The 25,982-nt window shown below is 45.6% G+C and overlaps 1 protein-coding gene across 4 annotated transcripts; it reads right to left on the bottom strand.

Annotated features, from left to right (window-relative positions):
- Nucleotides 1–3,094: 3,094 nt before the first annotated feature.
- On the bottom strand, nt 3,095–25,844 carry LRRC8A (leucine rich repeat containing 8 VRAC subunit A). 4 transcript variants are annotated; one of them, XM_068413958.1, is made up of 5 exons: nt 25,694–25,844; nt 24,085–24,210; nt 19,204–19,344; nt 12,576–14,736; nt 3,095–8,769 (listed from the first exon to the last, which is right to left on the bottom strand). In XM_068413958.1, the coding sequence occupies exons 4-5, from the start codon at nt 14,727–14,729 to the stop codon at nt 8,494–8,496; spliced, it is 2,430 nt and encodes an 809-aa protein (XP_068270059.1). In that variant the 5' UTR covers nt 14,730–14,736; nt 19,204–19,344; nt 24,085–24,210; nt 25,694–25,844; the 3' UTR covers nt 3,095–8,493. The 4 variants fall into 4 exon arrangements, with proteins under 4 accessions (XP_068270059.1, XP_068270057.1, XP_068270060.1 ...); XM_068413956.1 differs by lacking the exon at nt 19,204–19,344; XM_068413959.1 differs by lacking the exons at nt 19,204–19,344; nt 25,694–25,844 and adding an exon at nt 24,439–24,520.
- Between the last annotated feature and the right edge of the window lie 138 nt (nt 25,845–25,982).

The following is a 25,982-nucleotide window of genomic DNA, read 5'->3' as shown; positions in this document are numbered from 1 at the left end:
TGGGGAAGATTTTTCTCTCTCCAGAGAAAAATGTGTTTGGCTCTTGCGGGAAACACTGAAAACATCCTTCCAGCAGCACTCCACAAACAAACAACAGCGTGGGGGTGGTTTTATGCATCACTCACCTAGCCAAAAAAACCAACCCCAACAAAATGAAGTAGTGCAAAACGGCCACGGGAAGGTGTTGGCTTCCAAATATATTTGCTAGCAACTGAAAATCCATCTTAAAGAGATGTTGTTTGGAAAAAATAAAGTCCTCTATTCTGAAAGGGAATTAACTCTGGATAAAAACCCCCCCTCTCTCCACCTTGTTCAAGGTTGTTTTTGTTTTTTAATGAAAAGAGAAATCAGTGTTTCTTCTTCTTGAGCATTTACAGCTTATTTTCAAGCTTCTCTGCACACAAGAGGATATGAGTTTGGTAGTTTAAAAAAAAATCTAAATTTTACAAGAGAATTTAATCGCTGGGCTACAAACATGGAGGGGAAACAATCAACCTCCAATGCTGCAAAACTCAAAAAACAAAAGGAGGTAGTTCCTCCTTCCTGTTAAAGGAATCTCACCAACTGATGGAGCTGAAGCATTTTTAAGGAAGACGTGTAACCAGTGGAAAAAATCCCTGCCGTAGCTATTGCCCGCAAGTCGATCTCCCAAGGACCTGCCTCACCGGGCAGCAGCCCTGCCTGGGAGGCAGCGATCCTGGAGTTACGTGGGTTTTTACACACACTCCCATGCCACTCCTCAGTCCCTCTCCATGTTACCCAGGTCATTCGTAACGTCACGTACTTCTCATTCCCAGTCATTTTTTTCTGCAATTTAGCATGTCATCTTCTCCACTCCCCACCTTACGCACGCTTGATGACTTCAGAAGCTGTTTCAGTTCATACGCCTGACAGTAAACCACAGCTTTCCTGTTCTACGGATTGTTTTGAGCAATATAAACAGCAGATCGCAGCACACGACACAGCCAGTGCCAGGAGATAACTGCATAAACTAGGAGAGGCAGCCTGGCTCGGCTCTCTGTACTTGGGAGTTCTCCAGTTCTTTACCACTCCAGACACGCTTCTATTCTGAGGTTCGGAAAGACCTTTTCAGCAAGAGGAAAACCAACCCCACCACATAATGCCCCCAAAAAAGTCAAAGATAAGGATGTCATCTTTGTAAACACCTTCTCTTCCAGTAAGTTTAAATAAGGAAGGTAGAAAGTACTTGGACAAAACTGGGAAATGGCCCCCTTTTCCTTCCCTTCCTCCCCCTCCCAGAGCTCTCTTACGGACTATTAAACATTTTCTCCTGCCAGCTCCACAAGAAAACTGCACTTCTGGCAAACTCCATTGGAGGCTGCCAAAGCCCATCCTGTGTCTGCATGAAAGGTGCAGGAGTGAGTGGTGTCTGGAACATGGACAACCCTGCAGCAGACAAAGCACAAGTGTTTCCAACGCCTTTTTGACTGGCACGATTATCCTAATTTCCTCCTCAATAAGAGTTCCTATTGAACCCATCTGGAGCCAAGCCAGCTCGCCAGTTCTCCAGAGCCAGTTGAAGCAGCTCAGCACTCTCACCAAAACTGCTGCTGTTGGAGCTGCCAGGGTTATCAGGGGAGGAAAAATTTCAGCTAGATCTCATCACCTCTCCTGAAGTCTTCAATACGATCAGCAATAAGTGACAGAGTATTTAATGAGAAACAAGGAGCACAGGAACAATGATAACGAGTATTTGAATTGTATTAAACAGTATATTAGTATTTAAAATGGCATAGATACTTGTTCTCCCTGCATTGGCAGGCCTTTCTTTCAAGTTATCAGAAGCCTCACAAATGCAGTAATTTTCCATCAAGATAATTCTCAGTGTCATCAACAGGTAAAGACAAGACGGTTACTTTCTTCAAAAACCAGCAAAATAAAAAGCTTATGGTGCAGTAGGACTAGAGGATTCTACCAGAATAAAACCAATACAGTTCCAGCTGCCTCTATTGCACCTTTACTCTGTGCTTTTCAGAGAGCTACATAGAAAATTTAGAATTATCAGGATTAAAAGTCTTTTTACAACAAAGACAGATCAGTTCTTTACCTTTGGGCTCTTTCCCCATCACTGTGTTAGTCCTGGGGGAATTCAGCAAGCACCAGTTTCTTTGACAGCACCTTTCATTCTTCCTTTTGCTCAGCTATTCACAGAGCTGGTAAATCCTTGCCAAACGGAGCTGCAGCCCAAGTGAGCCTTAGATTACAAGGGGCGTTTTGTCCTCTCCTGTCTTGGTTCAGTCCTGCTCAGTGTTTCATTAAAACTCATCAATGTCAATGAGCAGCATCACACACTACCCACCACCTCTCACCTGTTTCACAGCCTGCTCACATTTTCCATCCCCAAAGTGGGGCCAATGTCACTACGGTCGAGTAGTCTCAGACAAAGGGAACGAGGGAAGGTAATACACAAGAGAAATACCTTGTTTATACAATAAAAGAGCTGCACAGAAACTCAAACTGCCTGTGGAAGTTACAGGCTGGTTCTCTGTAACACATCACGAACACGCTCCATTAGGAAAGACGCTGTCTGCCAGCATTTTCAGTTGAGGAAGAAGTGCGTGGGGTAGGCAGACGGCGGGGAAACACACTTAAATGATGTTACCAGTTGTTGGCTGAAGACAATTTCTACTGCAACAGGCAGTTTTGTCCCGTGGCTTCAGTCCCTATCCTTTCCTAGGGAAGGGGAGCGCAATATGCATTTTGAAAACCCAACTGAGCTTCTACAGGACTGTGTAGACAACACTCCCAACAGTCGTCTATTTGGCAGCGTGTTTCAGCCATTTGTTAAAGTGATGGTGAAATATGTAGGGCTGTCCAGGCTTGTCACTGAGCAGGACCTCTTTCACTGTTCATCTTTTTGCTTATTCATAAAGAAACGTCATAATAATCCAGAAGGACTCATGATGAGTAAAACAACCCTACACAATAGCTGGAATTGTTAACACATGTGTTCTGAAAAGTGAGATCGTGAAAGGTTAAGTGCCTTTGCGTACAGAAAACTTTTTAAAGAAAGCAGACATAAAAGGAAAATGCAAATTAAAAATTAAAACTTTTATTCTGTTAAAGTGTCCAGTCTTACAAGTCTTTCAGAGAAAACAATAGCAGCCTTCAGTGCTTAAGGTGGAGGTGCTGTTGATCAGCTGCCCAAACAATCCCACGTACAAAGTGAATGTCACGATTCTGAAATGTTACGTCAAGTTGCAGGTCTCAGCTGCCAAACCACAACCCTGCTCACGCGTTTACAAAATGGGAGTGAACAATGTTTAAGCCATGACTAGTGTCTTACTTAAATGGACACATTTGTCAGCTGTAAAAGATGACTCAGGCTCATTAGCCCCCTTCTCATTCAGTCTCCTCTAGGAAAAATTTCCCCCATTGTTCCACAAACTTCCTTTAAAGGAGACCAAGAGAGATGAAGGGTAATTCCAGAAATCCATAAATTAAGCCTTTCTTTGTCTGAATTCACACAAAGTTCACCTTTATGACTGGGGTCCAGCAATTCAAGGACAGCTACTTTTGAAAAGGGATTTTGGAGATGAGATTTCTGCAGAATTTCATACTGCCAAAGCAGTTTGATATTAACCTACGAGTGCAGCTGGAGGGATGTAGGGAGAAAGGTCCGAGCCAAACGACACCCCTGTCCGGTTCCAGTTCTGCCTCACGCACTGTTAGAATGCAGGTAGGACAGAAAACTCCCTCTGTTTTGGCACGTGTTTAGTAGAACTACAGGATCCCCTGTTGTACGGCCAAACAGCGCGTGGGGGGCAATAATTTTAAAATGCAATGAGAAAAAAAAAAATGAAGTTTAAGCAATAGTTTTACTAGTTCACATTGACACAGCCTTACCTCAGGTAACATTTCAGAGTAGATGACGCTACTGTTTATGGTATGACAATATTGTTTGTCAGTGAGAAATCATGCGAGAAGTATAAGAAATCTCTCCATGGTTGAAAGAAAAAGAATCCGAAGGAACAGCTGGCTTCAGGCAGAGACTATTACAAATACGCTTGACAGAGCAAGTGCCTCTGTGGAGAAGTTATATTAATGTATCTCTAGAGAAGGCACAGCTATTAATGAGAAAAAAAAGTTACTCCTCCCCTGAAGGAGGACTAAAAAAAAAAGAATCCAAAGAACTCAAAGCATGAGTCCCTTTCCAAAGCAAAAAAAAAAAGAGGTAAGGAAAGGAAACTGTCACAGCTGTTGAATCAATAATATTTGAAACTCTTTTTCCATACACTTCATCCTCTGCAAAGGGTATGTCATTGTTCTCAAAATTCCTAGAATCATTTGTTAGAGAGGAAAAAACAAAAACAAACAAAAAAAAAAACACGAAGAGGACCTCGGTGTGGTTCAGCAACAGAAAGCCACTTAATACTATTTATGGTAATGAACACCAAGAACTTACATTAATTAAAATGAAGTGAGCTATGGAGTGTATAAATGGTCATAAGAAAAAATAAAAAATGAGGTAGGATATTATCAGGAAGTGACAATTAATACCAAAGAACACCACATCATGAAAGATACCTGTAACAGCTTTTTAACAATTCAGACTGGCAGAGTAAATGAATTCCAGCTGCTGAATTAACTGGGGATCAAATAATAAAATCAGAAAACAATCTTAAAGAACAAGTTCAGCTAACATTCCAGTGCATAGTTTCAGAGATACAGCAAGATTTAACACATTTAATAGGTTTGGTATTCCTTGCCTTTCAGCTGGTTCAAAATAATTAGTTGCAACTTATTACTTTTTGGGGTATTTAGCAGGAAAGGTAGAATTCCATGTTACTAACCTTCGGTCCTAACATGGGATGAGCATGCTTGTGATCTAAGCTGAATGAGTTCTTGGAGCCCCTGTAGAAGTGCTATTAAGGAAACAGTTGGTTTTAATTCAAGTTGTTGTATGGTTTAGCAGCTAATAAATAATCTGGTTCGCTACTACCAGAGTGCTTTGAGAAGCCTGTCAGGAGAGACAAGACACTGACCAGACTCTTGACTGTCTGCTTAAGTTGAACTTCATTTCTGACACTGATCTGTATGTTCAGAAAAAAAACTCCTAAACTTTAGTTTGATGGAAACTTAAAGGAAAAAATACAATATACACTGATTAAATACTTGCAAATGAGGAAGGGTTGTTGATGTAGGCTCATCTCTCAACGACTGAGCAATCCAGACAAGTATGGGAAGTGGACAACTCATTCTGCCGTGGGTTGAGTTTTGCAGGAGTCCTGAGCAGTAAGCGCGTTCAGGACCTCATGGTTTAGACCCTATCTTTGAAGTTTTAAAGCTTCTTCCATCTCATCATATGAGACTGATACTCTGGAATCAGTATCTATTTGAGGGAAGACCAAGAAGCACATATCAGGAGTAAATAATATGTATTGCTGTCTTCCAGAGTGGCAATGTACTTTTGTGCCATGGTGTTTCTGGTACAAGAAGTTACCAGACTGCTCATCCCAATTTTGCCACACAAGAAGCTATCTCAAGCCCTAGCAGCCATGACTGAAAAAAATTGAGCTTGGACTATCGTAAGAGCAGCAAAACGCTAGTGTTTTCATGCATGATCGATACTGGCCTGTCTGACAATTGCTTTGCAGACCTCAGGCGTAGGGCAGCCTCTACTCAGCAAGCAGCAGGAGTATAGTCTGGTATTTGATCAGAAGTTAGAGACAGTCTCTGACTTCCAGCAGAATAGCCTACTGTCCACTTGTCCTCTGGACTCAGCACTGAGCTACACGGCAGTTCAGGAGGCCTGCAAGCTTCTAGAAGCGCTGCAGCGTACTTTCAGAAGCTGCTTATAGAAACTTCTAACGTAGCTGTGTAAAGTTGAGGTTGTATAACTAAGACCACACCTGGAATCAAGAGTCAAAGCACTCATTTATGATCTAGACATACAGAAGAAATCTCTCTGCTCCTGTGAGCTAGGTGAAAATCCTGAGGTGCTTTGCCCTTTCAGCCCTGCCTAGTCTAAAACAGATGTGTCGTAAACCAGTCACCCCGTGGCCTTGAATACAAAACAGAGCTCAAGCTTCTGTTCAGTAGCCATTACTCTCCAGCACTATCTTTTGGCACACAGTAAGGGGAAAAAAAAAAAAGTAAGTCTCCTTCACAATCCAAACAGCCCCCACGCCCACCACGAGGAACTGACTGGAAAACAGTATTACTGTAGCTAAGCCTGAATCCATTCCTGCTTTACTTGAGCAGCATTAAGCCCACCTAGAAACTTCTGTCCTCTCTGTTGATCCAAAATGCTCACGCAAATAGAACAAGTACAATCCAGGAAGCATCAGCATCAATACTTCCCCATCCTTTCAGCAGTGGCCCCAACTCTAACACAATTTCAAGGCACTAACCCTGTTAGAAACAAGAAGAGCTTTCACAGTACCTTGCCTTCCAGATACAGGGATTTAATTATATTATTCCCTGGACTGTTTAAACTTTTCATAATGAATGGACTAAGGGAGGCAGAATTTACATCTTTCTTAAAAGTAGTTTTATAAACAGATCTCCCGGATTTTAATGAAGCTTTATTTAAACATCTGAACATAACAAGTCTAGAGCCCAGTTAACATTGTTCATGATTTCAGCATGTTTAGTGTATATATTTCATATCTTACATCTGATGAAGAAAGCCGCAGCGTGCCTTATTGCCCCGGCATCCAAGGGATCACCATGACTTGCTAAGCCAGGGCACTCACTGGCAGCTTGCCAGGAAACACTTTGGAGATGGCTGCAGCTTCCCCCTTTTTGCATCCATGGGAGGCCTCCAAACTTCTCATGCCTCAGCTTGCAGAACTCCACCTTGGAGCCAACCTGTTGGTCTGATGCAGAGTATTACAGCCAGGACCTGCAGGTCCACGAGCCTCCTCTTCCTTCTGCTGCAAAAGAGCAGACTTACGGTGTAGTGTAGGCACACCTTAACCACCCCACCTTAAGGACATGATTATCAGTAGCTATTACAAGTTATCTACCTCTGCCAGTGCAGAAGGTTGGTTGATTTTTTCTTTGACTGAACAGGTCAGACTTGTTTCAATAGACTGCTCTGTCACAGGGATCTAGAGGAGCTCAGTCAACAGAGGATTCTCATACTGCTCCTTAATGCTGACGGAATGAAAAAGGTAATAAACAGGTGGACAGGTTTCTTTTCCAGCACCAAGTTCAATCAGCATTAGCCTCTATTTAGGTCAAGAGGTGTAACAGGAACTGACAGCTGTCAAAGGGATGAGGACAACAGAAAAAAAAAAAACAATCAAGCAGCTCTGTAGACTGAGTTCATGAAAAACACTGCCACAGCATCTAACAACTTAATGGAGGAAGGGGCAAGAGGTGCAGAGGAAACCTGAGTGTTCCTCTTCACTAACACCACCAACCCCAGGAGAGACCCTGATACACTGGCCAGTTGTATGTTCATATTTGATAGGTGACAAAATACCAGGAATTTAAAAGGAGCTTAAAAACTTTAAAAGCCAGATCCTGAAGCAACTTGATACTTCTGGAAGAGTAGATTAGACAGTCCGACTGCTTTTTATCCAGATCTCCCACTTGCACTATAACCATCCATTTCATCCTGCTCCGGCAGGGGGATTGGACTAGATGATCTTTTGAGGTCCCTTCCAATCCCTGACATTCTGTGATTCTGTGATTTCAGAAGAGGGTAAAGCTCTGGAATTATGTCAGTTAGTGCCTCCAGCACATCACCTGGAGAAGGATGCTATGTGATTACTCATCAGCACAAGTGACTCGAAACTGTTGAAATAGTGCAATCTTAAAAGAGCAGATACGAGTTTGGGGGGGTTGGTTCCTTCTCCGGGGGCGGAGGAGAAGGTGTGGAGTGCAAATGGGAAAGACCATTAGTAAAAAAAAAGATCCTGCATTCATGCTGATGTCTGAGAAGTTTATCCCCCAAATCCTAATGCCAGCATCTAGATAAAATCAGCTGTCTGTGTCCTATCCCACCCCACTGTGCGCCCTCACTGACTGAGTCTCTGAGTCAGAGGGGAACAGTACCAGGTGTCACAGAAAGAGATGGAGGTTCAAGAGGTTTCCTAGTCTCTTGATCTTTGCTTGTAGGACACTGGACTCTCTCAGTCCCTGACACATATAAGCCCCACTTGGAACAATGCAGCAATCCCCACATTCCATTTTCTTCTCCATTCAAAGGTCATTTCTTCTTGCCAGCACCATTCACCTCACCCCGCTTCCTGCCCAGAAAAGCAGCAACACCTCATCCTCCCACTGGCCCTTGCTCAGAGACTGACTAATCTGTCTTGATCCTCATCCTGATCCCAAACTTCCCCCATCCTGCATTTGAGGCAAGAAGCCCCCTCATTCAGAGTCATGTTTGCTCAGGGACTCCTTGGCTAGTCTGGTAGTGATCGGAGGGGAGAAAGAGGAGGATCTGGGGACAAGGGGACTGGAATGGCCTTTTATTTCCTTCTAGTTGGTCAGAGGCTTTTCCCTTTTTTCAAGGGTTCAAGCTTGTTCTTTATCTGCCCTCCACAGCCGCTCTTTGACTTCCGAGGGCAGTGTGTTGAACAGTTCCTCCTCTACCACAAGCCCACTGCGTTTCAGCAGAGGACATTCTCCCAGCTCCACTGGCAGGCACTCCAAGCGGTTCCCTCGTAGCTCTATCTGCGACAGATTTGTCAGCTCTCCAACCCGGGATGGAAGTGACTGCAGCACATTGTTTCCCAGGTTCAAGGTTCTCAGCTTCCTGCACTGGAACAGCTCTGGTGGGAGACTCTCAATCTGAAAAAAAAAAAGAAATCAATCATAGGCAAAGTCACCAGCAAAGAGGACACATGCTCATAAGAGACCAACAAACCCACACAATGCTTCGAGGTTTACAGAACACTTGTTTTTGATCACCTGCTTCTGCCTTGAGTGAGCTCCTGCTTTCCACCACAAGGACTGTTCCCAAAGTAAAAGTCACTACACCAGGATTGTACGGATTCCTCTTTCAGACACACTATTAGTTACAAAAGATCACCAATGATGGTGGCTAAGGCAGAAGACATCACCAAGGACAGGATTAGAGGACCAGAAACCTGCTCACAGCTGGCCTATACTGCCACGTGATCCCATTGGTATTAGCTTCTTCCCATCCCAACCCCTTTATCCCCTCACTGGATCACAGCCCCTTTGCTTTAGGCAGCCATTGTACACCTGGTATTACACCAAACACCATAAAGACTGGGTTTAGTCAGTACTCCTGGTTTTGCTGTAATAAGAGCAGAGGCTACATGGATATGGGCTCCAGGCCCCGAGAACTAGGGCTGCTCTTCCATCATTTCTGCAGGGCTTTCAAACGCTGCAAGGACTTTCGAGGCTCCAAAGCACAGGTTTTTTGACAGTGCCAAAAATGCAACCAAAAAATGGGAAGCGACCAGCTGTTAGCTTTCTCACCACCACCTTCATGTATCCATGAGTCACTAATTTAATAAGGCTTATTTCTATTAAAGCCTTTTAATAGTCCAGTCCTCCCTAAGAGTTTCCAGGAAGACAACATGGCTAAGGTTTAACACACAGTAGGCTATGAACTAAATGTAGCAATTCAGTATTCTCCCCTTCATTCAAAATCTCATCTTGGAGGCTATCATTTGCCTTTAAATGCCACTGTGTCCTTTTTAAAACTTAAATTATGCATGACATCATTCATGGCTAAATTAGACTGTAATCAGTTCTGAATGAGATGGAGTCCAAGGAAAAGCCAAGAGGAGACCAGACCAATTAAAGACAGTTCAATTCAGTCATTGTTATTGGTACTGGCGGGTGTTTTGCAAACAGCAACATGCAATCAAATGATCACAGACTCTTGAAAATAATAGTGTTATTTAAGGGACAAGTACTGGTTTAGGAAGGAAACAATGTGCTGTAATACAGCCTGCTTCCCAGAATGGTACACTGGTACCAGCCAGCTCCACAAGTCTCTATTTGCTAAGACTGCTGAGCTAGGAGAGGACATTTGAGAGAATTCCTGGCCTTGGGAAATCCCAGCCTACCAGTCCTGTCACTGTATGTAACCAGGCTGTCAGAGCCCCAGGGCAAGGGTGGCCTTGCCCAGGCACCTGCAGAGGATACAAACAGCTTAGCTGTTTCACTGGGTCCTCACCGCTTTTGCTTCAGAACACACTGGAGCAAAGGCTGCTCCAGCCTTCCTGTTACATTAGCTTTTTTTTTTTTCCCCAGAGAGAAATGGGTGGTGCCACCCTATGCTGCAGAAAATGAAGCTGCCTCTAACTCCTTTTCATCCAAGAGAGGCTCCACCCCAAGACTGCAGAGGACACATCGCACATTAACCCTCAGGAAGCTGTGCTGGGAAGGTTGCCAGAAGACAAATGGTACAGAATTATCCAAGTTCTGAACAGTAGCTTAAGGATCTTCAGAACTCCCTCATCTTTGCTTAATACCATCCTCAGAAACTGCCCATATCAGCACCGCTTGCCCCGAGAAAATATTTTGGCTTTTAACTTAATAGGAAGTGATGTGTGCATACCATGACGTGTACCAGAGCCTAAGGCACCCACACAAACAGATGCGCAGCCACCCAGTGTGTTAGTGCTGGGAAAACTGAGTGAGCAGCTATTAAACTGGGATGGCTGAAGGGCTGCTGCTTGTCTGCCGCTCCTCTTCAGCAGCGCAACACAGACTTGAACTTTCAGACACTAACTTCAAAATGCTGGCTGGAGTTTTAGGAAGCCTGTGTAATACTGAACTGCATCAGCAATTAAATACTTGATTTGAGAGCGTTTCGCCCCGTGAAAAGCCAAACCACACTAGAGCTGCTCTGTCTGCCTCTCACAGGCAGTTTGACAGGGTTCAGTTATAAATGCATCTTGTCAATAGCAGGAAGGATCTTGATACAGGACAGTGAAAACTAGGACTGCTCCAGGTCAATTCTACTGCATGTTCCCAGAAGAACTCAGAAGCCACTAATTAGATCTGTCTGCAATTTGTAGTTATGTTAGAGCCTTTTGCAACTTCAGGTGGTAATAAACTGTGAGAAAAAAGAGCATCCCAGGAATTTGCAGACAGAATGAATGAAAGCTTCAACAAGACATTCAGCCCAGCACAGCAGCCTGTGCAGTCACGGACTGATCCTTGTGATACTTGGCAAATGGAATCTCCTTAATCCCAAAGACAGGAACAAAGATTCAGGAAAAACCATGGGTACAGTTCGCTTTAAGCAAATAAATGCCCTCCAACACAAGCCAAGAAACAACTTGGGGTAATCAGGCAGTACAGCACACTTGGTCATCCCCTCTAACCTGCCCTGCACTTAGACAGTTAAGGCTTCGACTTAACCTATGTGGGATTACACACAAAAACCCACAGCCATCATACTGATGCACAGCAAGTATCACAGAATTGAGTATCACAGAATCAACCAGGTTGGAAGATACCTCAGGGTTCGTCGAGTCCAACCGTTGCCCTGACACCACCCTGTCAACTAGACCAGGGCACTAAGTGCCATGTCCAGGCTTTTCTTAAACACATCCAGAGATGGTGACTCCACCACCTCCCTGGGCAGCCCCTTCCAATGGCTAATGACCCTTGCTGAGAAGAAATTCTTCCTGATGTCCAACCTGAACCTCCCCTGGCGAAGCTTGAGGCTGTGTCTTCTTGTCCTATCACTGGTTGCCTGGGAGAAGAGGCCGACTCCCACTTCACTACAACCTCCCTTCAGGTAGTTGTAGACTGCACTAAGGTCACCTCTGAGCCTCCTCTTCTCCAGGCTAAACAACCCCAGCTCCCTCAGCCGTTCCTCGGCGGTCAGACCCTCCAGACCCTTCCCCAGCTTGGTCGCCCTCCTCTGGACTCGCTGTAATACTTCCTCCCCTCTTGCCACAGTTCACACTTTCACACCTGACTGTCAACTGATAAACCTGGTTTACGTCACTCTGCCCTGAGTAAGGACACTGCAGAAGATTGCTTTGCTCTCTCCAAAGTCACCTTTGTGGAATGAGACAATGCATTTTAAAAGTGAGAGCTTAAGAACCATTTGTCATAAGTCCGTCCACATCCAACTTCTCACAAAAAGTTCATGCTTATACGACCAAACTATGGAGTATTCCCTGGAAATGCAGAGTACTATAAGCAAAGCTGTAAGCCACACACAAACGTGTCCCAGATGGCTGCTGCCATGGTGTATGTACACGGCTGAAGTACACTGGCTTAAGTGCATTGGTCTAGATTAAGACTACAGTTTCTCAGATCTCCATTTTAAGCCCAAAGCTGATGTCAAGCTAGAGACTACAAGCTTCCACATGCAGAGAAACATCTGACAGGCAGGACTTCTCAACTGCCACTTAGAAGCAGTTTCACTGTTGCGAGAGGCAATGCTACAGAACAAGGGCTGTTCAAAGAAAGGCTTGGCCCTGGAGTTATTTGCAATGTTTTGCCTTAGAAAACCCCCTCAGAGATAAACAAAAGCTTGAGAATTTAAATAGAATGGCAGTGCCAGGAGCACGACATCGTAGCACGTTTAATCACACAGGTAACAGAAGTGCCAGAGTTTTACTCACACAGGAACGCTCAGCCCCTCGCTCACTTACCCTGTTGGCTGTCACAGCTAGGTTCTGCAGGTTTTGAAGAAGTCCAACGTCTGGTGGTATGGAAGTCAGGTTGTTGTGGCTGAGATCCAAATATCGAAGTTTTCGGCAATAGAAGAGCTGGGTAGGGATCTTCTCTATCTCATTACGATTCAGGTAAAGGCGCTCTAAGTTGGTTAGGTTGCCTATTTGCATGGGGATGTAGGCAATGTGGTTGTACCACAATTTAAGGCAAGTGAGACGATGCAAATGCTGGAAGCTGATGATTTCCTCAATGGTCTTTAGGTTGTTGTCCTTCAGGTCTATCTCCTGCAGATTGTGGAGGCTAAAGATAGAGTGAGGAATGCGTTCCAAGTCACAACGAATCAGCTCAAGCTCTGTCAAGTTGACCATTTTCTTAAGGCTGTTGAGAACAATGAGCTTGGTGCCCTCATTGTTGATGGAAAGCTTCTGAAGATGCACGCCAACATCTGTCACCACCTGTGGCAGCTTGGTGAGGTTACTCTTCAACCTCAACACCTTCAGCCTCTTCAGCTCCCTCAATCCATCTATCACAATGTACCGGTTGTTTTCAGCACTCAAGTTCCCTGTCAGATGAAGCTCCTCTAGTGTCTTCAGGCTATAAATCCAAAGAGGAATCTCCTTGATGTCTGTGAACTTGATGTGGAGAGATTTCAAATTCTCCCTCAAGAAGGCAAGGGCTGGAGCCTCAATTTTGGCAGCTGTGTGGTAGAGCCACAGTTCCTTAAGGCTGGTGAGCTGAGCAATGCTTGGGGGAATAGTGACATCAGGGATAACCTCCAGCTTCAAGACCTCCAGCTCAATGAGGTCAAAAACTGTGTCAGGAATGCCACTCAACATGAAGAGATGCAGTTCCAGCTTATCCTGGGAGTTCTTGGTGATCCTCTGGCGCAGCTTCTCCAAAGTCCACTCATTGTTGAGGTTCAGCTGCCGCAGTTTGTTCTCACTCACCTCTGACAGGAAGACAGCAAAGCGCTTGGAGTACAGGGGGTCATACTGATCAATGAGGTGGAGCATAAAAGCAAAATCATTTTTCACATCAGGAATGTCACTGTAACTGCTCTCCTCCCGGATGGACTCGAAGGAGTATTTCTTGAGTGATCGCCTCAGCATCCACCAGAGTGTGTACATGCAGATCAAGCCATAGAATATCACCAAACTGATGTAGAAAGACGCCAAGATTTTGAAGAGAGTGGCCAGAGGATGAGCACAGCGGTACATCCTGTAGCCAGTCAAGCTCTCGATGTCCACTTTGCAATCTACATCAAACGTTATGTTGTTGACATAGTAAACAGTATAGCAGATAATCAGAATAAACTTGATCACTTTGATGATGGTCTGTCTCATGTACAGGCGATAAACTATATCTCCCTCTTCCACATGTGTGCGGAACTTTTTCACTTTCTCAAAGAGTGCTTTGGCTTGTTCACCTTCCTTTTTGTCCAAGACACCCGTCTCAGACCGGTCCACAATCCCTTGCTCAATTCGAGACTTTGTTCTCTGCAGCATGGGAACAGTGGCTTCCACATCCTCACTGACCGTGGAGGACTTCTTCTCCATGGAGCCATTCATTTTCCCAAATGCTGGCTTGGTATCACTCTCTTCCACCACTGTCTCAGATAATGCCCTCGTTGTCCATGGAGAGTCAAAACACTTAAGCAAAATAGACACAAAATGCTCCAGCTTGGAGCTGGTCCTTGGGAATTTGAACCAGAAGTTGCTACAAGCCAGGAAAATGAGAGTATGTAGCAGCACCAGATAAGGGAAATACTTCGCAAACCAGTGAAGACGGTTCTCATAACACACTGCATCCACATAATTATACTGGTGCCGGTCCAAATCATATCGGATCCCCGTAGGCCCTGTATCAGCAGGGGGAACAAGACTGGACAAGCAGGTATGCTCTGGGGTTGCAGCTGTCCAACCTCTGACCGAGTCATTGCAAGAGTCTTTGGTAACCCATTTACAGGGCAAACAAATCATTTTGTCCTGGGTGACCTGGAGCGTCCCACCGAACACTGCGATCATCAGCATCACTATGGAAATGTAGTCTGTGAAGACGTCCCACCATGGCTTCAGGATGCGGTACGCTGGCTGGGTGTCAGCAAAGTAGCGCAATTCAGTGACTGGAATCATGATTCACCTGAAAGGAAACCAGAAGCAGGCGTTACTAGCTTAAACTGTTTTGTTCTGCTTTTCAAGAGGGCATCAGGAAACTCACGTTAGGCGCTGGCACAGCAAGACTGGAATTAGTTGAGGCCCAGTTTCAAGTCACTTTGAGACAAATGAATGAGGCTTCCTGTGAGTAATTTGCTACAGCTGAGACTGAAGTTAGTTTGTTGCTGTTTTCCCTGGCAGATGAATTGTCACAAAACATCAGAGCTGGTAATTATCATTAGCACTCTGTGGGGCAAGGCATGCACACCTAAAGAAAGCTCACAGGACAGACTTAAACTACCCTGGCCAGACCAGTATTTGGAAGTTTACTGTTTTATCGAGGGATTTTGTTTCAGGGATGGAGTTTGCCAGCACTGTTAGAAGCTACAAAATCCATGCACAGAGCATAGTTGTCATGAGTTTGTTACCGTTTTTACAGAGCTACAAAATAACAACTCTGCATTTGTGGGGTTCTCAAACTGCAGGGGTGAGGAAGAGGATTTACACACAACAGTTATATTTCCTAGAACCATTTCATTGATGCAACTCAACATCACATTGATAGCAAACTGGAAAAGAGAACAGAGTCTCCTGATATCATGACTTCTCCTTCCACTTAAGGATTTTTGGCTTCCCCCCTTTGCATTAATTCTCCAAGGAAACATTAGTTACTTGCCCTCTGGTAGATTCAGTACTGAACTCCTGTAACAGCTGCTCTTTGTCTTATTTACTGCAGAAGCAGAGGAAGGGGGAAACATACTTAGAAGAATTCACTTCCCTGACCAACCACTCCCACCTAGAGTTCACCTCAGCTGGGATTTAAGTGTCACAAAGGAAACCAAAAGGTTCTGGGAAGCAGAACCCTTAGAGCAGTGCTTGTCCCGTCCTTCAGACTTCCAGAAGGAACTTGGAGCACATTCTTCAACAAGCCATGGAAAGCCCAGAAGCCCGAGTGCTCCGTGGATAACTGAGCTCACAAAATTCCCCTGAGAGGCAACACAAGCAAAGAACATTAAGTCATTGTAACTGGTTCTAACAATGGTGAAAAAGCAGTAATGTCACATCATACTTGCTAGCAATGTTCAGGAGTAGGACACGCACTAATCTTTCAGTCATTCTGAAACTTCCATGAATTCAATTGTAAAGGAAGAAGAGCAAAAATTCAATCAGGTTTCCCCAACCCAAAGATATCATTTGTACAGTCCCAACAAGTCCTGGGGGACTGCAGGGTCGAGAGCAGGTTTCTAGATTCCACTGGCTGGGAGAAAGCTTTCTTTGACAAGTGGGGAGCCCACACCACCTGCTTTGGTAGAATTCAGGTTTGTATTTAAAATTAACTTCCAGCACAGAACTGCAGAGGAAGCCCTTCCTAATATGAACTCAAAAAGCACCACATTCCCTAGAGACACTAAATACAGAACTCTATTCCCTGGTTTGCTGCTTACAACAATAAATGGTAAAATGCCAGCTTTGACTTAGCGCTACTTGGGAAGGCTGCAAGCAACTGGAGGTGGTAGACTGAAAGATCACAGCCAGCCCTGAACAAGCATTTACCCTTCTGCCCATCCAGTTCCAAAACTACATTAGTCCATCACAAAAGACAGACTAGGGTAACTCTACATGCATTTTATTTTTTTATTATTTTGGAGTGGGGAATTTTGAGGACAAAATGGCAACCCCTGTTCTAGAAGTTGAGTAAAACAAGGCAAAACAGCAAATCTATTAATTTATCAACCATTAAACTCATGCAATCCTGGCACGGGATGCAGAAACAAGGGATGCAAATAACCACATGCAGCACTCTCAGAAGAGACTATTGCCCTGTTAGGCTGCCAAGCGCTAGCAAAGTGGCTGGCGTGCCTCTGCAGAGTGGGCTGCCTTGAGCAGATTAGGGCAAGAGGATTACACGTTCACAGGGAGAGGGAAGAACAGGCAAAACTGAACGTCTGAACAGCGCCTGAGCAGCTCCAATAAGAGGAGTGACGAGGAGTTCAGAGCCCCCCTCCCAGCCCTGTTGCTAGCTTGCTGCAAGGCCCTAGGCAAGGCATCTCACCTTGCCTCAGCTTCCTTCTCTGAATACCTCCACCTCAGAGAGAAGAGAGTCCATTTGCAAGATACATTTGAGAAGAGCTGTCTCTGCATACTACAGAAATACTAATTCCAGGATAAAACAGGGTGCAGAAGTTTTCTTTACACCCCCTGCACTCCAGAACACCTCAAATGAAGCCAGCAGTTAAACAGCAGCTTGAATCACAGTTCCTGGCGATGTCTCCTCAGTTTGCCTACACAGACAAGCAAATTCAAAGTCAAAACCCATTTCACATCTGTATTTTCTCCAGGAGAATCCATAGCTCTGACAGAGGCCTTTAATCACTACTGACAGAAGCCTTATACTATCCCAGCCCCTTACCCATCCATTCCCTCCCTCTTCAGAAGCACCAAAACAGGATATATACCAAATTTTTTTTTTGCTTTTTTGTTTGGTTGGGTTTTTTTTGTTAGGACCCCTACTACACCAGGCTAGGAAAGCAAGACAATTCATAGAGAAACCAGGAAGTTCAGCTACTGAAAGGTTTGAGAGCCAGGGCAGGACTGCTGACATACCACCAGAACACAGGGAAAAACAAATAAGAACGTACACGCCCTCTCTGTCACCCTCTGCATCCCTCCCACCGCAGTCACACTGAGGGAGCGGAGTCCTGTGCTTCTACAGTCCAAACAAGAGAAAGCCTGGAAAGCTTTTCAAAAGGGGAACATCAAAAGCTACTGCAGTTATCTGCTGGAACAGTTAACTTTGACATGGCTTAGCTGCTGAAATCCAGGTGAGCACAGCTTCAGCTCTACCAAATTCATAACCCAGGGGGGCTTGCGAGGCAGAGGTCTCACTCCACCCCACCCTGAGGCTCCATGAGAGTCTAACAGCAGTCTCCCAGCAAGTACACACTTTTCTGATGGAAAGCTTTTGTAGTGACTCCCAAAGATTCTTCCTCCTCCCTCCAGTGCTTCATCACTCTTGGTAGGGAAACTCTTGCAGGAGTTGTCAGGCCCTTCATAGTTACCCCTAGTGAAACAGGGAAGATCTCTTTTCAGGAACTGAGGTCTCATGGCTAAGGCATTTTCAGACTCCAGGGTTGCTAGTTTTGCCCAATCCAGGAAATGCCTAATTTCTTCTCACAAGAAGTTAACCTTGTGCTCACTTTGATTTGCATCTCAAGACAGCTAGGAAGGAAACCAACAAGAAATCAGCACAGCAGGCTCCCTAATTCTATTTACCAGTTACATGTGGTAGGAAATCTCTCTTTACATTGTGTACCTACAAGACAGCTAAAACAGAAAATCATGAGTGTCCCATGATAGTCTATTACAGCTCAGTGTCAGCAATTAAACCCCAGTAGGGTGGAGCAGGAAATCTCCTGCCCTCCAGTAACAATGACAGGGTCACTGGAGGAAGAAAAGGACATTCTTAGCAAGTCCCCACTCCTCCTGGCAGCAGCAGAGACCCTGTTAAAGTCCCAGAAGAACAGTAAAACTAGGGGCCACCTTCACAGAAGCTGGAATTTGCCATGTCTTACCTAATCTTACTCCCAGCACCTGCAGGGGAAAATTGCCTACAAAAAACTTGAGAAAGGTGGGAAAGTTGCATCCCTCCTCACCCAGATTTCCCACGTATGCAATCCATTTCTAGTTCCTGCAAGACAGTTCTGCATCAAGATGCAAATGTCATCTTTATTTTGTGGACTCTGTTTTGTAATCATTTTAAAACATGATTCTTGTTGCAACACTCTCCCTTCTGGATTGGAGCAAGCAGTTTCACTGCTGGGGTTGATGACAACAGCAGACTAACTCAGAAGTCAGCTTCTCAGGGGCCACCCCTGTCACTCGACGCTCCCCTGCGCAGTAGGATTCTTCCTGTAGGGACTGTGATTCCAACCACTACCTAGAAACCAAGCAGGTAGCTGGAACACACTCTCCCAACAAGTACACAAGCAGAACAGAATTACTTACACAGAGGACACTATTCTGGCATAATAGGAGCAATCCTTGCATGGAGATAGCTGGCCAAAAATAATCTTACCTCCTTTGTGACCAGGACCAGACCAAGCTCCACAGGACCAGCAGGCAGACTGCAGAGACTTCAAGCTTCTGCTCTTTTCAGAAGTCAAACTCCAGTGTGCTTTGTCAGCAGGAAAGTGTGACCCCAAGAAATGACCACATTGTATGCTACATTGTAGTGACTGTGAGAGTTTCAGCTACACCAAAGCAGCACTACTTTGAACACTACAATTCATACCCAATATAGAACAACCCCAGGACAGTTTACAGCAGCAACGTCTGAGATTGTACCGGGAAAGATCTGTATGCTAAAGCCTCATTATCATACAGCAGGATCAACCCAGCCTAAATAAATACGCCCCTGAAATGTTTGCACGTTCCACGTTTAGATATTACATACCTCTTCGGTGCTTGCAGATTCACCTGGATCCAAGTTTGCATCCCGCTGTGGACTCCTTTCGCCAGACAACCATCCCTGCCTCAGCCTGCTGGGCTCCTAGCTACTCTGTGCGGCGCAGCCTCACCGTTAGTGCTGAACAGGCTGATACAACAGAAGAAACAGCAGTTTCAGAGTTACATAACCAGCCTGCCAAACCTACCCAGACTTCAGCCAACCATAAGCATCTCCAAGTACTAATCCTGTGTTTTACTAGACACACCTGGAGAAGAAAGATAATCGCTCACATTAGAACTGGGACATTCTGAGCACACCACACCTAAATAGTAAAACCAGTCAGAAACAAGGTTAAACGTACCTGGCTGACAGAGACATCACAAAGCAGCATGTACCTTACTAGATAAAGGCTGACAGAGCTGAGAGCATGAATGCTTTCCACAAACCCCAGGACTCCTGTGATATTTAACAAGTTCAAGGTACTAACAGAGCAACTGCTGCAGGAGCAAACATACTCCGATTTGGACAATTCCTCTAACCAAAACCATCCAACCTGAACAAGTGAAGATTCACTTACTGTTCACAGACACCTGGCTGAGCAGCACTTGAAATTCCTGCCTGCAACTGCTGGCCAGCACATCCAGCTAGGGACAACATGAACAGAAACAACATCACTGTTCTGTTTCACTGGCTAGTTTGTCAGCTTGACTCATCATTTGCTGAATACTTTATCCAGTCTCCTCTTTCCTCCTTGCTTCTGTTGGCCATTCTGTTACTGATGAAGCTACTGGCAAAACAGGACTACGCCAGATCTCATGACATGCACAAGAACTTAAGTTTCTACTCCTAACTTCCAGGACCTCTCTGAAATCAGGGAAGTCCTCCTCACCTTTCGTGGTGTGCAGCTTTCAAGTGAGGCAGTCTCACAATGCTGTTTTAGATAAGAAGACATGGATACACTGTATGTTGGATCTTGCTACTCTTTAGTTTCCACTGTACATATTCTTAATTCTCAGGGGGTTTCTTTCTAAGATTGACTAAGCAGCCAAGCATTGCTGACCGAATTTCTTACCTCTCAGAAGCCCAGAGAAAGAGGGAGCTGTTCATGCGCCGACAGCATCAGAGGTAGATAAGGGAAAGAAAAACCCTGATGCTGTTAAGACTATGGCCCCGATTACTGACGAGCTACAACATGTTACAATAAGTTTTCAACAGAGCAGAGCTTCCCTCCCCAGCATGCTGCCACCTGAAATCCTAAAGAAGGGCATGACACAGAGCTCTTTGTTCAAAAACCAGGAAATGTAAGAGCTTTGCTGGTCAGAAATGGGACTGGGAATTTACGTGTCTCCTCCCCCATGTTTATTAGGCCCAGAATTAAAAGAAAAAAAGGAGGCTGAAACAGAGCTGCTTTCAGGCACCCCTCAGAAAACTTTCCAAGCACAAGGACAGCCACATGATCAACTAGAAAAGTCCAAGACATGAGATGGAACAACTCAAGTGATTTTGTCCTTTGCTGTTTATTTCTAAACAGCAGTGAAGCCAGATGCCAAAGCCCTGACCAACCAACTGTTACCCCTACATCAGGTCCCTTCTGCATTAAAAAAATAAATCCCTCCTATGGGACAAAATGTCTTCTGAGATAGAGAAGTGAACACGTGAAGTTTAAAGGGTCATTTATCATTTAGACTAGTGGACAGAGTAGTGGAACAGCAGCTGCCAGAACTTACACTCTCCACTTAGTGGAACAGCCAGCGAACTCAATGCTGAGAGCAAGGTAAGCTGGTTTTCACACAACCACCCAGCAGCTGTATGCAACACTCAGCCCCACCCACGCCACAAGATACAGCAGGATGAAGTGAACCAGCTGGGTCCCAACATCTTTACTGAAGCTCATGGAAAAGAATAATCCCTAGGATAGCACTTGATCATCTTCACAGCTACCCCTTAGTTGACTCTTCCTGTCAGGTGCAAGACTGACATGCTTTTCTTACTCACCTAGTACAACAGCTCCAGTTTACCATCACACAAGCAAGCCTGTGCTAACAAGTACAGGGAAGAACATCTGCACTATCAGAACAATCCATGCCGGAGACCTGGCTTGGCCTGCCATATTTTCTAACTTCTGACAGCATTTTGCCCCAGCTGCACAGAATTCAACACAGCTGGAAGTTATCAGCATCACTGACACTTGGAGCAGGGACTACATGTCAGTGTCATACAGCTATGTAAATTTAAATGCTATCAGATGACTTGCAACAGTGATGCAAATCAGAGAAAAATGTCTATGTCAGCTTATAAATTATGAATGTACATGGGCACAGGCTTCCTATCCAAAATTAATTTTCTCTTTGCCATAAAAAAGATGCTTCAAGCACAGGGCATTGGAGCTTGTCTTGGAAAAGCACAACTGCCTTATTCCAAGAGGACACTATGAAACACTCCCTTGTACTGACTAATGCAAGTGATTGAATTAATTCTGTTAGTAACTACTAAAGATAAACAGACAGAAACAGCATTAACTCGTAACAACCAGAACAGCTTCAAGCACCTCATCATCTGCAGAAGGCAGCTCTTCAGTATTTAATTCCAGCATTGAGAAGAGTCATATAAGAAAAGGTAACCAACTGTTTTCAGCTGAAGACAGAAATGGTGGACAGAGCAGAGCTTTGACACATCTAACAACTGATTAAGACATCAAGACACTACATTCAAAGTGAGCAAAAACTTTTAAGCAAGGATAATATTAATTGTTGACAGACTGTCACAACACACACAAACCCATGGGTGTTGCCACAGCTGTTTTCAAGCTCAGGGATGAGCCAATTAAGATGAAATAAGATACAGATGAGAGCAAAGCAAGATAAATAAGACATCAGCCATCAGCACAATAACACTGAGCCTCAGCCCGAGGAAAGAAGAGGAGTAAGAACATATTCACCTATTCACACATTCACCATTTCTTATAAGCCTTGTCTTTGGGACCGTGAGCTCCAAAACACTGACTACAACTTACAGCTCAGAACATTTTCTGACCACATTACTCAATAAGGGACAGGCCGTCCAACCTTTGATCACCAAGATCGGATAAAACCAAGACTCTAAAGGAGAACCTGGTACCTAGCTCAGTACAGCTTTACCGTGCCCAAAGGTAGGCTGTAGCTAGAGAAGCAGCTTGCAAATTTGTCACAGAAGAGGAGCTTTGTGAATTGCCAAGGTAATTTTACAGCAAACGTTAACAATGCTCCGTACACAAGGAGAAGGAAGCGCTGTTATTTCAGCAGGGAGGTCATGACTGAATAGCTTTTAGTTTCAAATGCAGTTTCATAGCAGCAGGAGGGGCATGTATAATAAAGCTATATAAACTGGATTTCAAGTTGCAATACAAAATACACACACATCAACAGTTCGAGGAAAAAGCTGCTTGGTAGCATTCAAGATATGCTCTTCAAAGCACGTAGACTGTTAAACGCCTGTTCACTATTAGCGTGCACATCCTAAACTGAGGTTATTTTTGAAAACACTTGGAAAAAAAATGCATAAAGGAGGCTCACCACATTGTAGCTGAATACGTTAATTTTTAATCATTACTAAAACAATAGCTATGCATCCCTCCCCATATTAAGGAGCCACATACAAAACTCTCACACCCTTCTCCTCTGTGCTCCACCAGCACTCACCTGACATTCCACCTCCACTTTCCTAGACACTAGTTAGGTTCAATTTAACCCCAGAAGTGAGTTTCACTTCCTTTAAGTACTCTAATAAACAAAATCCTTCTTTAGAATGTGGATGAATTACATGAAGGCCTCTAAATGAGCCTGCTCCAATCACACAGCAATAACAATAATTTATACATATGACCTCCACTGCTTATTAAAAAAGAAAATAGTATGAGAGAACTCCAAACCACAGAGCATCTTGCTGAATGCCTGCAGCATTTACTAGAATGTAATCAACTCTAAGCATTCAGCAAGTCACCACTGGAAGGCTTCAGGCACTCCACATTTCAAACATGGAAACATTAGCTTTTAACACGTGGCTTCTAGCATACTTTAAGGAAATATTCACACACGTTGTCTTTGATCTACGTGAATAAAGTTAGGGTTTCCAAATACCATGAGAAGATCAGCATACAAAACAAATCAGTGAAGTGCCAGAACACCAACCAGAACATCAGACAAGTCTTAGGATACCAGTATTCTGGAAGCAACATACTGCACGTCTCGCTGCTCAGAACACGGCCAATCTGGACAGCATTTCTCATCTTGGAGATAAGCACAGAATTCTGCAATACCTTTCATCACTATCCCAGGGAAGAACCAAGGGAACAGGGAGTTTCTGGCAACTAGTTTCTGTCATTGCCTAATTGACACCCACATGAGTGACAAATCAGTGCACTCCTAAGAGTTCACTGTGAAAAATCTGCCTAGGAGATGGTTATACAGCAATACAAACATCACCCCCCAGGAACTGGAAGAGCAGCTACCAAACTGAACGGTTCTTGCTACTTCTCAGCTGCATTCCTTTGAGGCAGCAGTCACCAAACCATTTACTGGACAGCCTGCAAGTATTTACTGTTTAGTGCATTGAGAAGTCGGGGTTTATGTGGCCAGGAGTTAGATGTATGGGTGAATATATAACAGTTGTATTCTACTTTGGACAACGCTCAGTGCCGTTACTCTTTTTTCACCTTCAAGCTGACTAAGGGCTCACAGAATTTAATTAGCATACCACCACTTTCCCCATATCACCCTCTGATCAACCACCTTCCCTCCTGGCTCCTTATCAGTCATCTCATTGCTGCCCTGTGCTTTGCAACTATGTTTAAGTAGTACCCTGGTCATTTTTTTTGGCTTTACCACTCAAGAGCTGGCCTGTAGCCCTTACCCTGCAGCTGGCTTCTGCTATCTGCACTTCAGTTCTCTGTGCTGGAAGTGGATGATGTTCTTGCGTGCTGGATCCTGAGTGGGTGCTGAAGCGTTGCATTCCCCACACGCCATGGGAACAGCTTCCCTGAAATGAAACAGAGATTATCAGCAAAGAGGGGATCGGGTTCACAGAGGGATCACGTCATGTAAAAGCTTGGTAAAGGATATCTAAGAAGCAAGGAACAGCTCAGAGGGTCACTGGGAACCAGAAAGAGACACCCTGACACCTAGGAAGGTTGTAAGAGCTCTAAGAGCTGAGTAAAACTCTTAAGAAGAAGGAATCTCCAATATCCGTTATTCCAACAGGAGTTACCAAAAAGCAGGTGTTGCAAACCCAGCCAAAGGAGATGCTGAATATTATAACTAAGCCTAAACAGGCAGAGACAGATTAACCTCCTGGAAGAACAATGGTTTTTCAGATGGGAAGAGGGATCAACGGCTTTACTACCTACTTTCTAGTCTGAAAAGCCTGAATTTTTTTTTTTAAATGTTACTGTGTATCAGAAAAGATCTTGTTCCTACCCACTCTGGATTCAAGCAACTGTCCCCTTTCCTCCCAACACACATCTAGCAACACGTATCTTTTTTAAGGGGCAGCAGTTTAGCACCATCAACAAGAATTACAACAGCTTTTTTTCTTGCTTCCTGCATGTCAGCACAGGGCATGGGAAAACACACGAGCGAAGAGACCTAAGCTGCGAGAGCTCTCTCGAGCGCCCAGCCTCCTGGCTAGGTAGGAGAGGACTGCAGAACATCAGAAAGCGTTTTGTCAACAATAGGGAAAAATGAAGAGACACCACTGGAAAAAAACCAACGCCATTCGGGTGAAGATGTCCAAGAATACGTTCCTCCTGATGCCACAGTTACCGTTAGGGCTGACAGATTTGAAGCAGCCCCCTCATGAACCAAAGCGGTTCTGCTACGCTGTGACAGCCTGCTGCAAAGGGAGCGGTTAAAGGAGAGGACTCGCTGACCTTCTCCCCCATCTCCTCTCAGGCGACGGCCTCAGCCCCAGCCCGGAGCCGGAACACCGCGGTACCGGCCCCGCGCCCCCGCCCACGAGCCCGCCGCGGCACCGCGGGTTGCCAGAAACAGAAGAGACATCCTCTGAACGGTACGAATCCAAACCCACCCGGCTTCCGTCCGCAGCGCCGCGGCCGGGTAACGAACACCGCGCTTCTCCCCCTCGCCGGAGACGCAGGATCCCCCGGAGGGGACATACAGACGGGACGGCCCTGCCTCGCCCCACAGGCGCGGGGGGGACCCACCTGCCCCGGCTCGCCGCCAGCCGCGGGCTGCCCCGGCGCGTCACAGGGCAGGGACGGTGGGACACGGAGCAAACGAACCGCTGCCGAATTAGTCAGCAAATCCCGCCCGCGCGGGCGGTGCGAGCGGAGCAGCTCGGCGCTCAGGCCCCACCTGGCCGCTGCGCTCCCTCAGGCGCCCCCCGCCGCCGGACCCCCGCCCCAGCCCTGCCTACCGCGCCGTCCCGTCCCCTTCCCCTTACGGCCGCCCCACGCGGAGGACACATCTCGGCAGCCGGGCCGCCACCGCTCGCTCGCACCCACCTGGCCGCCCCGGTGCCCGCTCGCCGGCTCCGGCTCCTTTTGTTCGCCCCTCGCCGCACCGCGGCGGCCCCACCCCGGAACTGACCTCACCCGCCCGGCATGGCGCCATCAGCCCGTCCCGCCGCTAGCGCGGAGCGAGGGAGGGCGCCGCCATCTTGGGAGCGGGCACGACGGGAAGGGCACGGCGCCATCTTTGTGCAGGGCGCGGCCGAGGTGGGGGGGGGCGGTATTTATGGGGACGGGGGGGACATAAAGAGGCGAGGGAGAGGCGGGGAGGGGAAAGTGAGGG

The sequence above is a fragment of the Nyctibius grandis genome, chromosome 16 (genome assembly GCF_013368605.1).
Source record: "Nyctibius grandis isolate bNycGra1 chromosome 16, bNycGra1.pri, whole genome shotgun sequence".
Lineage (NCBI taxonomy): Eukaryota > Metazoa > Chordata > Aves > Nyctibiiformes > Nyctibiidae > Nyctibius > Nyctibius grandis.
This window is presented reverse-complemented; position numbering and strand designations above follow the sequence as displayed.

Excerpts from the sequence above, each read along its gene's own strand:
- LRRC8A (XM_068413958.1), bottom strand. The coding sequence starts at position 14,729 with ATGATTCCAGTCACTGAATTGCGCTACTTTGCTGACACCCAGCCAGCG. Across the intron at positions 8,770-12,575 it reads TAGCTGTGACAGCCAACAGG|ATTGAGAGTCTCCCACCAGA; the intron begins GTAAGTGAGCGA and ends TTTTTTTTTCAG.